At 39.0% G+C, this 15,879-nt stretch overlaps 1 protein-coding gene across 2 annotated transcripts in view; it reads left to right on the forward strand.

Annotated features, from left to right (window-relative positions):
* The window catches only part of LOC118820498 (gamma-aminobutyric acid receptor subunit beta-2), a 158,532-nt gene that overhangs the window by 121,933 nt on the left and 20,720 nt on the right, over positions 1–15,879 (forward strand). For both annotated transcript variants that reach the window (XM_036588859.1, XM_036588860.1), the window contains exon 6: positions 11,313–11,450. In XM_036588859.1, coding sequence (XP_036444752.1) covers positions 11,313–11,450 — 138 coding nt within the window. The remainder of the gene's footprint in view (positions 1–11,312; positions 11,451–15,879) is intronic.

Below are 15,879 nucleotides of genomic sequence, written 5' to 3' on the forward strand. Positions count from 1 at the left end.
TTTTAGACAGTGACTCTGAATTTTAGACAGTGTCTCTGAATTTTAAAGTAACTCTGAAATTTAGACAGTAATTCTGAACTTTTAAACAGTGACTGAATTTTAAAGAGTAATTCTGAACTTTTAAACAGTGTCTCTGAATTTTAAACAGTGACTGAATATTAAACAGTGACTCTCTGAATTTTAAACAGTGACTCTGAATTTTAAGCAGCAATTCTGAACTTTTAGACAGTGACTCCGAATTTTAGACAATGAACTTTTAAACAGTGTCTCTGAATTTTAAACAGTGACTCTGAATTTTAAACAGTGACTCTCTGAATTTTAAACAGTGACTCTGAATTTTAAGCAGCAATTCTGAACTTTTAGACAGTGACTCCGAATTTTAGACAATGTCTCTGAATTTTAAAGAGTAATTCTGAACTTTTAAACAGTGACTCTGAATTTTAAACAGTGATTCTGAACTTTTAGACAGTGACTCTGAATTTTAGACAGTGTCTCTGAATTTTAAAGTAACTCTGAAATTTAGACAGTAATTCTGAACTTTTAGACAGTGACTCTGAATTTTAAAGAGTAATTCTGAACTTTTAGACAGTGTCTCTGAATTTTAAACAGTGACTGAATATTAAACAGTGTCTCTGAATTTTGGACAGTGATTGGTCATGTCTGGTCGTTCCTCGTCCTGGTCTTTCTCTGTTTTAGCCTTGGTTTCCTTGTTTACGTCTGCCATGTGCCTTTGTTTTCTAGTCCATGTGCTTTTGTTGTTGTGTTAGCTCCTCCCCTGTTCTGCCACATCTTCAGCCCTCACCTGTCTCTTGTTCTTAGCTCCGCCTCTGTCATTGTTCTCAGCTGTCTCTTGTCTTGAGTATTTGTGTATTGGCATTGAATTTGAATGTAGCTGTGTGTTTGGACCTGCTTCATCTCCTGCTCATCCACCATCACAGAATGCCAAGCCGAGCAAGGAAACCAAGGCTAAAACAGAGAAAGACCAGGACGAGGCACGACAGGACGTTATAGCAAAGTAGAAAGAAACACAGATTAACGTTCTCTGTGGCTGTAATGTTGTGATTTCTCAATGTTCTTGTCAGGTTTATTTTGATAAGTAAAGTACACGATCTAACAAAGATGAAACTTGTAGATCTCTTACCGTTTTGAGCGAGCGAACGCGTCAGTTATTTTTTCTTTGTTAAGTGTTGCTTGATGAATGAAACTTTTACTGAGTTAAAGGGGACAAAGACAAACATTCTGAACACAACACATCTGATGAACTTCATGCAACAATACATTAGCCATGATAGGGTTAAACAGAAGAAGCATTTAGACCAAGCCTCTCAAAAAAGAGCTTATTTTACAACCCCATTCCCAAAATAGTTGGAACGCTGTGTAAAATGTAAATAATAACAGAATGCAATGATGTGCAGATCATTTAAACCCTATATTTTTTTAAAAACAGTACAAAGACATATCAGATGTTGAAACTAAAAAATATATGCACATTTTGAATTTGATGGCAGCAACACGTTCCAAAAAAGTTGGGACAGGGGCAACAAAAGTTGTGTAATGTTAAACGAAAAAGGTTAATTGGCAAGAGAATCCCAGAGAAGCTGAATCTTTCAGAAATAAAGATGAGGAGGGATTCACCATTCTGTGAAAGACTGAGCGGGCAAAAAGTGCAACAATTCAAGAATTCAATGTAAAATAAAGAACTTGGAAGTGGAAAATCGCTCTGTGGTCTGTCGAATCAAAACTTTAAATTCTTTTCAGAAATCATGGACGCTGTGTCCTCCGGGCTAAAGACCATCAGGCTTGTTATCAGCGCACAGTTCAAAAGCCAACATCCTTGATGGTATAGGAGTGAATTAGTGCACATGGCATGGGTGACGTGCACATCTGTGAAGGCACCATTAATGCTGAACGATATATACATGTTTTGGCAACATATGCTGCCATCCAGATGACGTCTTTTTCAGGGGAGGCCTTGATTATTTCAATGTCAAACCACATTCTGCATGTTTTACAGCAGCAAGTCTCCATAGTAAAAGAGTAAGAGAGCTAAACTGACCTGTCTGCAGTCCAGATCTGTCACCACTTAAAACATTTGGCACTTTATGCAACAAGAAATACAACAAAGGAGACTCTGAACTGTTGAACAGCTGAAATCCTGTATCAAGTAAGAATGGGAAAACATTTCACTTTCTAAACTACAGCAGTGTCTCCTCTGTTTCCAAATGCTTACAGAGTGTTTTTAAAGAAGAGGTGATGAAACACAGTGGTAAACAGGCCCCCGTCCTGACTTTTTTGGAACGTGTTGCGGCCATCAAATTCAAAATGTGCATTTATTTTTCAAAAACAATAGAATTTCTCAGTTTTAGCACTTGATATGTTGGGTTTGTACTGTTTTCAGATAAATGTAGGGTTTAAATGATTTGCACATCATTGCATTTTGTTTTCATTTACATTTTGCTCCCATCTTTTTTAGAAATGAGGTTGTAGTTATTGTTTTGTTATTTGCACTGTGCTGCCAAACTAATGATCTTTAGTGAACAATAACATCCAGTAGGAGGAAATCTGTCTTTAATAATCTCACCCAATAGAGGTATGAAAAGAGTTCCAGAAGGTTTCTCACACTGACACAAACAGGGACAGATGGAGTATGAAGTCTGTCTGCTCTCGGTGATCATTAGATAGACTGATGGCAGACCATTAGCACTGGGGCAAGACAAGAGACAGACAGGTTTAGCACCTTATTGATGGTGCATGGCTCTGCCGGTGTGTGTCTGTCTGTTTGCTCGATAACTCCGACCCGGCTGCTCTTTAATTCACATCTGAGAGCTGCCGTTTACCTCTGTAAAGGTAAAGGTTAGTCTGAGCTGGATATAAAGCACTGCAGTAAAAGACAGCTTCAACTTGTGTTGCTGTACTAGTCAGAAGTACCAGTCAGAGGTTTAGGCTCACCAAACTGACTTTCTTTTGCATGTATTAAATGTATTTTTCTAAAAATATGAAAGCTTATGTTGAACATAAAACAGATCTATATATTGAATTCATAGCATTCCAGCCGGCTTCTCATGAAGTTGTCCAGATGTGGACATCTGGGGATAAATATGGGTGGAAACGTTTTGAAATTTTGAAGCCAATCCAAGGGCTTGGGAAGGCAGGGCTTAAGGTAGGGGGCACACACAGGGCAAAAATGGCATGCTTTGGAGAGTTGCAAGGCGTAAACCACTGCAGACCGAAAAGAACACAAAGGCTCGTCTAGTGTTTGCAAAAAATATCTAGATGAATTTTGGAATAATATTATGTGGACTGATGAGTTAAAAGTGGGACATTTTGGAAGACATGGGTCCTGTCTGGTGTAAAGCTAATACCACATTTCACAATAAGAACATCATACAAACAGTGAAACATGGAGGTGGTAGTGTGATGGTCTGGGGCTGCTTTGCTCCTGCAGGACCTGGACGACTCGTCATAACTGATGGAACCATGAGTTCTGCTGCCTATCAGAGAATCCAGACGGAAAATGTCCGCCTGTCAGTGCGAGACCTAAAGCTCAAGCACAGTTGAGTTATGCAGCAGGACAATCATCTGAAGCACACAAGCAGATCCACCTCTGAATCACTCAAAAGAAACAACATTAAGGTTCTGAAGTGACCAAGTCAAAGTGCTGACTTGAATCCCATTAAGACCTTAAACGGACAGTTCATGCTTAAATACTCTCCAGTGTAACCGAATTAAAACAATTCTGCAGAGAGGAGTGGGCGAAAACTCCTCCACAGTGATCTAAAAGACTCATCGCAAGTTATCACAAGTGTTTGATTGCAGTTATTACTGCCGAGGGCGGCATAACCAGCTTTGAGGTTTAGGGGGCAATTACTTTTTCACATGGGTGATATAGGTTTTAAATAAATCTTTAATTTTAGTAAATGGAATAGTCACTTAAAAGCTGCATTTTGTGTTTACTCCTGTGTCTTAATCTTATATTAAAATTAGTTGGATGATCTGAAACATTTAGCAAAAATAGAAGAAATCAGGTGAGGGGCAAATACCTCTTCACAGCACTGTGTAGTTTTGATGCAAAACAATATAGATTTTGCATTTTTGTGTTGTTTGGTTGGTTCTCACACCAAGAAACTGCTTGGTAAGCTACCTCATTTTGTATCAGTGTTGAAGTCAAATTTAGGCCTGTAAATGTTAGATCTTCTTCAGACCGTAGACTAGAGGTGGCCGATATGGCAATTATCAGCCATTATACCATGATATCATGCTAGTATTGTAACATCATGATATAATGTCTATAATAATATCATTTTTCAAGTTTGTGAATGATATGGAATAAATCTGATGCACCAGAACAAAATAAACTTTGAAAAAAACTGAGTATGATTTTTATTTATATGCACCAAAGGAAGTGGAAAAATCAAAGTAAATAAATCAGATGGTGCTGTAATGAGCTTCCAGTCAGCATCAGCGAGTGATACCACTAAACCAGCCTGTCTATAATTGGTCTATTTTCATGAAGCATGTAATTGCTCTAGAGCAGGGTTCGGCTACATGTGGCTCTGGAGCTGCAAAGAGAAAGATTTAAGATGAACAGTGATAATTTGGACTTATTTGCATTTATATTCACTCCAGCTGGTTTCGTGATACGTTTAATCTGCAACGACAAACCGTCAAACAGTAAAAAGTCGCAAAGCTGAAGTCGCTTCTTATTCATCAACTTCTTTTTCAAATTGCCGTGTTCCACCTTAAATGGTACAGTTACATTCTGGTGCCTCAGACACCATTTAAGGTGGAACGGGAAAATGTGAACAAGAAGCTGGAGAACGAGAAGCGACTACAGCCTCGTAAAACAAGTCAAATGTTGAGAGACATTTTACAAGAAACTTTTTCTTTTGTGGAAAAGTTTCCTGCTGGAGATGTGAGAAAAGCAGCTATAGCTGAGCTGAAGCTTAAAGCAGAGCAAAGTGAGTCTGTGTTTTTCGTTTATTTTATATTCTTTATCCTATATTAGTACATCACATACTGAGACACATTTACAGCCAAGATGGTAAAATGGACATAAAATGTTGTGGCTCCCGAGGTGGTTTGATTTTTTTTTTGTTGAAAGGACAAAATGGCTCTTCTCAACATTTGGATTTCTCCTGCTTTAGAACAGAAACAGAAAAGCATGTTCTGACATAATTTACTGCAGTAAGTCATAACAGATGTCATATTAACCAATTCTGCTAAAACTTCTCCAGAAAAGGCAGATGCAGTTCTACACGTGTTCCTTGCGCTTGTTTTCTTATCAGGCAGTGTGAATAAAGCCGTGTGCAGTATAAAGGCTGTTTCTGAAGACTGTGAGGGATAAGAAACGTCTTTTTTTTTCACAGAGGTGACTCTCTTTTGACAACGTTATCTCATCTGCACGGCCCACCATGTGTTAGTCAAATTTTCTGCACTGCCGAAGCACAACACAGAGGAGCAGGCAGCCATCAGATCCAATTTTAGACACTGCTTACACCCCTCCGGGGTACGAGGAGGTTTGTTCGCTCGGGTTTATTTCTCTGCTTTAGATGTTCCTGTTCTCCGCTCATGCCTCGCTCCCCCGGCAGCGCAGTAAAGGAGGCGCCGAGTGTGTGCGATTGCGGACTTTGAGGGCACTTTTAATTGGACACCACATATAAAATTAAAGTGGCTTTGAACTGTCAGCGTTAGACGTTCATCAGAGCTCCTTTGTTAAAGCTGCTGCACGTTTAACGCAGAAACGTCTCTCCTTCTCAGAATTTCCTCTCTTTTCGTTTTGTTTTTCATTGCGGCAGCCGGTCCCTCAGCATGCACTTACTAAGAGCTGAGCTGAGTCCTGCTGTTGGCGTCTGAGGACCCGGCGCTGGTCCTCTCCTCATGGTCTTTTAACAAGCACAGCTGTTCCTGCTTGTGATACAACTTTTATTTGCATTGCATATCAGATGAGATTTTAATGGATTGCTTTGCCTCGAGCCGCCTCAGATGGACGTAGGAACTAGATTGTTAATCCAGGTCAAAATCATATCCTACTGTAAAATGATAGTTTAGAAGAACTTGAACCAAAAAACACTAAGGCTACGTTTAATATAAACATAATAATAATATAAACAAAAACATAATATAAACAAAAACACAGACTTGCTTTGCTCTGCTTTAAGCTTTAGCTCAGCTATAGCCACTTTTCTCGCATCTCCAGCAGGAAACTTTTCCTCAAAAGTACAATAGTTTCTTGAAAAATATCTCTCAATGTTCAATTTTTAATGAGCTTCTCATTCGCCACCTTCTTGTTCAAATTTTCCCGTTCCACCTTAAATGGTGCCTGAGGTGCCAGAATGTAACTGCTGCACCATTTAAGGTGGAACGGGAAAATTTGAACAAGAAGCTGGCGAATGAGAAACTGACTTCAGCTTTGCGACTTTTTAGTGTTTGTCAGTTTCTCACTGCAGATTAAACGTATCAGGAAACCAGCTGGAGTGATTATAAACGCAAATCAGTCCATTCGTCTCCAAATTATCGACCTTCGTCTTAAATCTCTCTCTTTTGCTGTTTCGTTAGTTACTAGCTAGGCAAGACTGTTGTCTGTGTTGCTATGGTGACCAGCAGTCTGTGCTGGTCTTCAGGGTTAAAGGGTGAATCAGCAGTTCTACATTAACTCCAGAGTTTAAGACCATTTATTGATAAACTGTGTTGAACGATCAGCAGAGCTTTATTTTACTGTAAAGGAGGATTATTTTATTTTTACCTACTAATCTGATTCAGCTGTGGAGCCACAACAGGGCAGTAAAAGAGCCGCATGTTGCTGACCCCTGATCAGCAGATTCACACTTTTAGAAGACAAAACAAAATGATGGAAATATTAAGGTTAATCTCCATGTTTACTTGGTCTGTCACCATCAAACAAGAACTAGCATAGCGTTTCAAGCCAGCACTTTCAACAGAATGTGGAAGCGCTCAAAGAGACTTATGCTGTGAAGTCTTCAAACCAGCCAACCTCTGAAAATGTGCTACTACTGCAGACTGGATGCTTTCTATTTATGTAACCTCTACAGCTCTGGCATTAAGACACCGCAAAAAATCTGAACTAGATTGGGCTCAATTTAACTGATACCCAATCCAGTATCGGCTGTGATCCTCTGTATCAGCTCTGGACATCCCTACTAACTGATGTACGTCAGCGATAATCAGCCTAGTGCTGAAACTTCAGATGCTAAACAAAAGTGATCCATTTTGATGATTTTGAGACATTCTAAATGACGCCTTTACATGGACCTGTCTGCGACTGTGTGGCTCTACAGCTCACCGACATCGAGATTTCTTGCGAGCGGATTATTTGAGCTCTCTTGGCTTATTTATCTCTTACACAAGTTCAAGTGTGAGTCAGTCAGGGACATCGTTTAACCTCAGGCTCAGTCTCACGACCTCTGGCTGCCCTATCACTCAAGAAGCAAATCCTCCAGTCTCTCCTTTAGTTCTTTTTCTCCAACAATAGAGTCCCCCTGTGCACACGGGGTGACGGCAAGCCGAGCGAGCCCTAATGCACTGATGTAACAGGGGTGACAGGGATGCAGGCAAGAGAGCTAATTTGCAAAGTCAGACTCAATGACACAGAAACAATGGAGTTAAGTGGCTCGCCGAAGTCCAGCCGACCACACAGAGGCCAAAGTCTCTTCTTTGCATAAGAAGGAATGGGCGACTGTCACCGTTTGACCTCTCGGTGGTGGGTTTTCTTGCAGCGTCCTCTAGAGTGGCATCTACGAAACCATCGTACGTTGAACGGACCCCAAATGTAGTCAAATAGCAGAGACGTGTTTGATGTCTGAAGTTTGCCTACGAGGCTTAAGTACACTCTTAAAAATGGTTCTGTTTACATTTGATATGTTTATAAATGTTTATTTTTATCAATAGGTTTATAAATATTAAATTGTGCACTACTCTTAAAGATATTTCTTCAAGGGTTCTTTAGTAAAGAAAATGGTTCTAGTAATGGTTGTAGTTCTAGTAAAGGAAATAGTTCTATATAGAACCATGAGCACTCAGTTTTATAAATATTAAATTGTGCACTACACTCTTAAAGATATTTCTTCAAGGGTTCTCTAGTAAAGCAAATGGCTCTATTTAGAACCATGAACACTCAAAGAACCCTTTGCATGATTAAAGAGTTTCTTTGCATCATGAAAGCGTTCTTCGGATTGATGGAAAATGTGCATGAATGTGTTATAGATGGTTCTAGATAGAACCTTTATGAAAATGGATCTATACAGCACCCAAAAGGGCCCTTCTGTTGTTACAAGTTTGACACCATAACAATAGAAGGACCCTTTTGACCAGGGGTCGCCATGACTACAACACAAATATAGACATTTTATTTACTATCCAGAACCACCAGTGAACCTACACGAGTCTTCTGAGTTTATATGGAATGTTGATGGAAAATAGTGGACAATCTGAAATAATAAGTCTTCTCAGATGTAACGAGTGTCTGGAAAAGGATTATAAAGTTAAGAAACTCCATGAGACTCCATGAGAAAAACCCCCTAAGACCACGAGGAAGAAGCACTGAGAGGACCGACGACCCAAAAGAGGAGCCCGTCCTCCTCTGTGGTGCACTGGGTAGTTTAGTTTAGGACAAGTTTAAGTAAAGATTAAACAGAGATTCTGGGATTATATTGAGGAAAGATCTAGAACATACACCAGTGACTGAAGGTAAAGATCTCTCTCTGAAGATCTAGAGGCAAAACTGATTGTGTTGAATGGCAGATATAGAACATGGTGGAACACATTGAGAATGGTAGACAAAACATGGAGGAACACATACAAGATGGTCGATATAGAACATGGTGGAACACGTACAGGATGGTCGATATAGAACATGGTGGAACAAGTACCAGATGGTAGATACAGAACATGGTGGAACACATTGAGAATGGTAGACAAAACACAGAGGAACACATACAAGATGGTAGATACAGAACATGGTGGAACAAGTACAAGATGGTAGATATAGAACATGGTGGAACAAGTACAAGATGGTAGATACAGAACATGGTGGAACACATACAGGATAGTAGATACGGAACATGGAGGAACACATACAGGATGGTTGATATAGAACATAATGGAACACTGCAGGATGGTAAACAATACATGGTGTAAAACATACAACATAGTAAATATAGAACATGGTGGAACACACAGGATGGTAGATATAGAACATGGTGGAACACACAGGATGGTAGATATAGAACATGGTGGAACACACAGGATGGTAGATATAGAACATGGTGGAACACACAGGATGGTAGATATAGAACATGGAGGAACACACAGGATGGTAGATATAGAACATGGTGGAACACATACAGGATGGTAGATATAGAACATGGTGGAACACACAGGATGGTAGATATAGAACATGGTGGAACACACAGGATGGTGGATACAGAACATGGAGGAACACACAGGATGGTAGATATAGAACATGGTGGAACACATACAGGATAGTAGATACAGAACATGGTGGAACACACAGGATGGTAGACAAAACACAGAGGAACACATACAAGTTGAGTTTTATGTGATGTTGATGGTAAAAACGTTCTCTTTGGGGACTATTTATGACGGGACCTTATGGTGGGAGAGTGGATTATATAAGAGCTCCATAGTGTTCTAAATCATTTATGATCTTGCTCTTCATGTTCCTGTCAGTTCCAGCACACAGGATGGCCTGACGGACTAAATATCTCTTGTTTTAGTCGAATATTCATGCCAGCTTGTTTTACCCCCTCAGTTGAGGTGAATAATGGAAATGTTTATGATTTCACTTATCAGAGTTTAACCCAAGGCCTGGCTTTTCACTCCCGACTGGCAATATATAACAAAACACGACTACAGTCGTACGACTTCAGGCTATGTGAAATATTCACAGCCTGGTGGAACGTGGTGTACTTTACGTAGAACTGTAGAGCGGCTTGTTTGTTGTTGGTGTTGTTACCTGGAAAGACTGTGAAGAAGTTAAACCCAGATTCCCGACCCCTCAGATCAATTTCAGGACCTGCTACCAAATATACAGAGAGGTTTGTAGAGAGTTTCACCCGTTTGTCCCACTGGAACATCTAGAATATGGAAAACTCTCAGTCTGTAATGTGTTTTGTTTTTGTTTGCTGTAGATTAATTAAAACCAGACTGAGTTGAGACTGTCTCTTCATTTCTTCGATGATGGCTCGTCTGCAGTGTTTACCTCTAATTAAGTAAATGTGTTTGATTCAAAGACGCCCTCAGTTTCAGCGCATCAGCTTATAATTACTTACAGCGTCTACTGTTTAAAAGTAGATGTGGAAAAGTGCAGAAATTGATTTGAAATGTTTTTGAGGTTTGAATTGATGTAAAATAATATTGATTCTGTTCATCTAAACCAAAATTTTGCTTTGATTTGTTTCAAAGTACTTATTGAGTGAAAAGTTTGAGCGCCCCTGATCAAATTCTATCAAGTGTAAATAAGTGAGCTCTTCGTCTTCTGCACATTAACACACGATTACTGTTTATTTGCTGAATTTAACACACTGGGGGGAAAAATGAAATATAAAATGTGGTCTGTTCAAAAGTTGTATAAGTTTTATAAATATCAAATTGTACATTACGCTCTTATTCGTTCTTCAAGAGTTCTTTGGTTCTATACAGAACCATGAATTCTCAAAGAACCCTAAAGGGTTTTTTTGCATCATGAATGGGTTCTGCAGACTGATGGAGAATGTGCAGTAGATGGTTCTATATAGAACCTTTTTGAAAACTAAAAGCGTTCTTCTATTGTTAGTGTCGAGCTTCACTTTTAAAAATGATGGTTATTCAAGGGTTCTTTAGTAAAGAAAATGGTTCTGTATAGAAGCAAACACTCAAAGAACCTTCTGCATGATTAAAGGGTTCTTTGCATCATGAAAGGGTTCTTCAGATTGAAGGAAAATATGCATGAATGTGCTATAGATGGTTCTACATAGATATATGTAGCACCCAAATGGATTCTTCTAGTGTAACGATGTCAAGGATGTTACTATAGAAGAACCCTTTTGGGTGCTATATAGAACCATCTACAGCACATTCTTCATAAATCTTCCTAAATCTGAAGAACCCTTTCATAACCATCTTTTTTCAAGAATGTACAATTAGAAAATGCCATTTTTAAGTTTGTTCCCTGTAGAGGAAGTTGACCAGGGGTGCCCAAACTTTTGCACACGTCTGTATGACCGCAGGAGGAATTGAGTTTTGATTCACACGTTTATTCACTAAGTGGTCTCATTCTTTGTCTCTTTCCATCGCAGACGGCTACACGACCGACGATATCGAGTTCTACTGGCGCGGAGGTGACCACGCGGTGACGGGGGTGGAGAGGATAGAACTGCCCCAGTTCTCCATCGTGGACTACAAGCTCATATCCAAGAACGTGGTCTTCTCTACAGGTGAAGATGAACGAGACAAACTCACATTTTCACTCGAATTACACTCATTAAAACAGCACCTTTCAGCAGCGAAAGGGAACATGTGACCCCAACAGACTGACATCACTAATAATGAAATCATGGTAGTAGAAATCATGAATAAATCCACACTAACTGACCCTTACTAGCGTCCACATTCAGCTGCTCTAACACCTAGACCTTCTAACAGTGCTGAAATTAAATCCGTTTTTCTTTCCGCCTCACTGATTTTCCTGTCTAAGCACAGCTCAGTGTGGTGTGGAAAAGCGCTCTCCGGAAATGTAGTCTCTCCTTAGTGAGCTGCTGAAGAACCCTGTAATTACCTGAAGAACTGAATCAGGTGTTTTTTAATGGGAAAACACACAAACATGGATGTCCAGCACCAGTTAAATCTCCATTTAGAAGCTATGGAGTAGTTGTTCTGCCCTGAAGGCACATTTGGAGCTGAGCCGTTGTGTAATTGTCAGTTTTTAGTGTTTTTTTTTTGCTTCCAAGGCAAATTGGAATCCATCGCTTATGATCCCTGACAGAGTGGAAAGACAAACACATCCATATATAAATAAAAAAACGTGTGTGTGTGTGTGTGTGTGTATATGTGTGTATATATATACATATATATGTATAATATATCGCTGCTGTTGGAAGAAAAGCTAGTAACGGCCCAAAATGACTTGGAAAAAAAATCTGGTTCCATTGACTTACATTGAAAATAAAGTAGGTTTTTTCCTTCTCCTGTAAAGTTACCATTTTGGAGATGCACAGTTTTCTTCTGACAACAGTGATATATACATTTGACACCTTTAGGTTACCAGTTGAGCATCAAACATTACCAACAGAGCATCAAACTATTTTTTGTCATTTTCAATACCAAATACCATTATAGTTATACTCATATATTTTTGTATTTTAAAGAAAAAATACAGTTCAGAAATTAAGAAATTAGTCAAATTTTATGTACCAGTATTAGTATCAAAGTATTTGAATATATATGGTGTCAAGACCATCAAACTTCAGTAACAACAATAACAACAACCATAATAATTCTCTTGAATCTTATTATTATTTGCAATAATAATAAAGTGCAGATGAATGCAAACATCTTTTAATATCCTTGAGGTGCTGGTAGACACTCTGTTCCTGTGTGTGTTGGTGACTGGATGGCAGTGTGCAATGTCAACATTGTGCAGTGTTCAGTTCTGTTATTGCACTGGGTATATATACACACACACACACACACACACACACACACACACACACACACACACACACACACTCTTCATTAATTGATTTACCAGTTAAAAACGCTTCATTTTTCAGGAGATATTTGATATTTGTGATGAGATTAAAATCTAAAGTAAAAAAAGCAGGACTTTCCAAAACTGGAGTTTAAAAACTGATCAAGAGCTCCAGAGAAAATGGACCTCCTAACAACCACCTGGAACACCTGGTCGACCCCAAAACTGCCCCATCAGATAAACAGCACTTAAAGCTTTCATCTCTGAGAGAGAGGAGAAAATCAAGCTGATCAGATCTGAAAACATCCACAGGTGTTTCTGTCCATCCTTCCACTGTGAGAAGACGACTCAGCGCTGTGGGTCTGAAAGGATGTGTAGCTGATCAAGAAAAACCTCACTGACAAAAAGGAGACAGATTTGATATTATGTTTAGTGTTTCTGTGTAATTTTTTATTAAATGTATGTATTTTACGTATACACTCTTAAAAAAGATGGTTCTTTAGTAAAGACACTGGTTCTATATACAACCATGAACACTCAAAGAACCCTTTGCCTGATTCTTTGCATCATAAAGGGTTATTAGGAATGTGCTGTAAGTGGTTCTGTATAGGACCAAAAAGGGTTCTTCTGTTGTTACCATGTCAAGCTTGTAACAATAGAAAAATGCTTTTGGACGCTGTATAGAACCATATGCAGCACATTCTCCATCAATATGAAGAACCATTCCATGATGCAAAGAAGCCTATATATATATATTCTGGTTCCATTGACTTACATTAGAAGTAAAGTTTGTTTTTTTCCTTCTCCTGTAAAGTTACCATTTCGGACATACGAGTTTTTCTTCCGACAACAGATATATAATATACCCATACAACACTGATCGACACTGATGCTTATATAACAGAGTGGCATCGGAAGTTATATATCATCGCTGTCCAAAGAAAAACAAGCATCTCCAAAAACAGTAACTTTACAGGAGAGGGCAAGAACACTCTCACCTTTCAATGTAAGTTAATGGAAAGAGATTTTATTCTAAGCGATTTTGGAGCATTTATTTTTGTCCAATCATCATGAAATCTTCACACAGCGTAAAGGACGGCTGCTCAACTCAAATGATGCAGAAAAGTGAAGATCGCAAAAAAATGGAGATGCATGTTTTTCATTGGACAGTGATGATATGTATATGTTATACATATAAGTTACATGTTTTTTCATGTCATCATCTACATTTTTTATGTTCATAAATTTGTCATGAAAGTGTTTCGGGAGGGTGCTGGATTTAAATAGTTTAAGCCTGCGATGCTGGAAACACTGAGCAAGCTCTGACTCCTCTCCCCCTGCTGAGGGAACCGGAGCAGATTCCCCGGCTTTCATCCCTTTATTCAGTCTGCTCTGCCACCAGGCTGAGGAATGATAGCGTGACCAGTACTTGAAGTGGAAAAAATGAGTGACGGTTCTCTAATTTTTCAGCATGTTGGCATCTGACAGAAGCCAGCCAGGGCGCATTACATTTTGGTCGACTAGCCACCATCAGAAAAAAGACGGTAGAGGTAAAGGAATTACAGGAAATGCTGCTTTGAGACAATTTGTTGAGTGTACACCAAGAACGTTTAGCAAGGGGGCTAATATGGATGGATATTTACTTCACCAGCCTTTTGCTGGGGGCTGTTTTGCAGTCATAAAACTGTATAGAACCCAAACATGTGACATGGTTATAAACTCCTACTCCTGCTCGTAATTAATGCAGTTACATATGCAGTTGTTGTTCCATATTTCCTTAATAAAAAGCATTCAAAATCAATAATGAGCTAATGATATTAATCACTAAAGCTCAGGGCCTGTTTGCATTCCAGAATAGACGTGCTACATCAAAGGATACTGAAAATAAAAGCTGCAGATTCTAAAATAAGAGGAAGTAGGGGAGAGTAGGGCCCACATTTTTGTTTTTATGAAATAATTTTTAAAATATTTAAGTTGGAATAATTATATTTTTATGCAAGCAACATAAACATCTCTGCTACAAACCAACACTTGAACTTTGTTTCTCGCTCCTACCGTTCAGTACAATTCCACCCAAAATGAGGAAGGTGCTGTGTTCCAGTTTAGCCCATGGGTGGATTCACTGTAACAGACAGAGGGTCAGTTTAACACCTGCTAGAAAAGTCTGATCAATCAGTGCAAACAGAGTTAATCCAATATAATTCTATGTTGCAAGAAACTAATGTTTCCCAACCGAACTGCATTATATATTATCATCTATAAGACAGTTTGTGATTTACACAAACAGCTCAGTAACCCGAAAAAATGACTTACATGCCCTGAAAACACTCTTTGGCTCAGATCTCTTTACAACGCTGATGAATCCCTCTGAATTTTGGTGGGAGACCACGGCTAGGAAATGTTGTGATGTGGCCAGAAGTTCATGCTGATTGATCTTCTGTAACACCATAAAAGGTTTGTGTTAAATAGCTCACCCTTTACTACAATTGCAGCAAACATTTTGGAAAAATGGTACATGATTGCAATGCACTATAAAGGCACCAACAACCTCTATCCACAGCCAAAGTGGTGGAGAAACAGAAAGAAAAGAAAGTAAAGAAAAAGCTTCTACATATCTCAATCCAACGCTTCACAATACCTGCATGACTGTATCTCTCCTCAAGCTGTGTCTGTATGTTTATTCTAGCATTGAAAATCATTGTAAAATGTACTGAAATCCTTCACCTTCCTCCTCTTCTACTCCTACACCTGCACATCCAATGCTGGCCATCATATTTAACCTGAAAATATCGAAATGTGGTCCTTTTTGAGATATTGCTGAGTCAGCAGAGTGGGTGTACATGTATAATGTATCGATTTGCATGTGAGACTAAACATGTTTGAAAACACTGTAGAAAAGATCTAGAACATTTGATCCAGACATTTCAGCTCAGTTCAGCTTTCATTGGCAAATTTACCATCTGACCTTTTCCAGTGTTGTTTTTTGCTGTGTTTATGAATCATTAATGGCACATGCAATCGAGAGGAAAGCGTGGATCTATCAAGCAAACAGCAAAACAGGCCAGTAATCCTTCTTTATGAATGAGCAAATGTATATTTGCTCTTAATGTTGCAGTAAATCGAGTGATGTGTTTTTATGAATCTGGACTCATTTCGAACATCAGTTTTTCCCAGGT

Source organism: Colossoma macropomum, unplaced genomic scaffold (assembly GCF_904425465.1).
Source record: "Colossoma macropomum unplaced genomic scaffold, Colossoma_macropomum, whole genome shotgun sequence".
NCBI classification, from domain to species: Eukaryota; Metazoa; Chordata; class Actinopteri; order Characiformes; family Serrasalmidae; genus Colossoma; species Colossoma macropomum.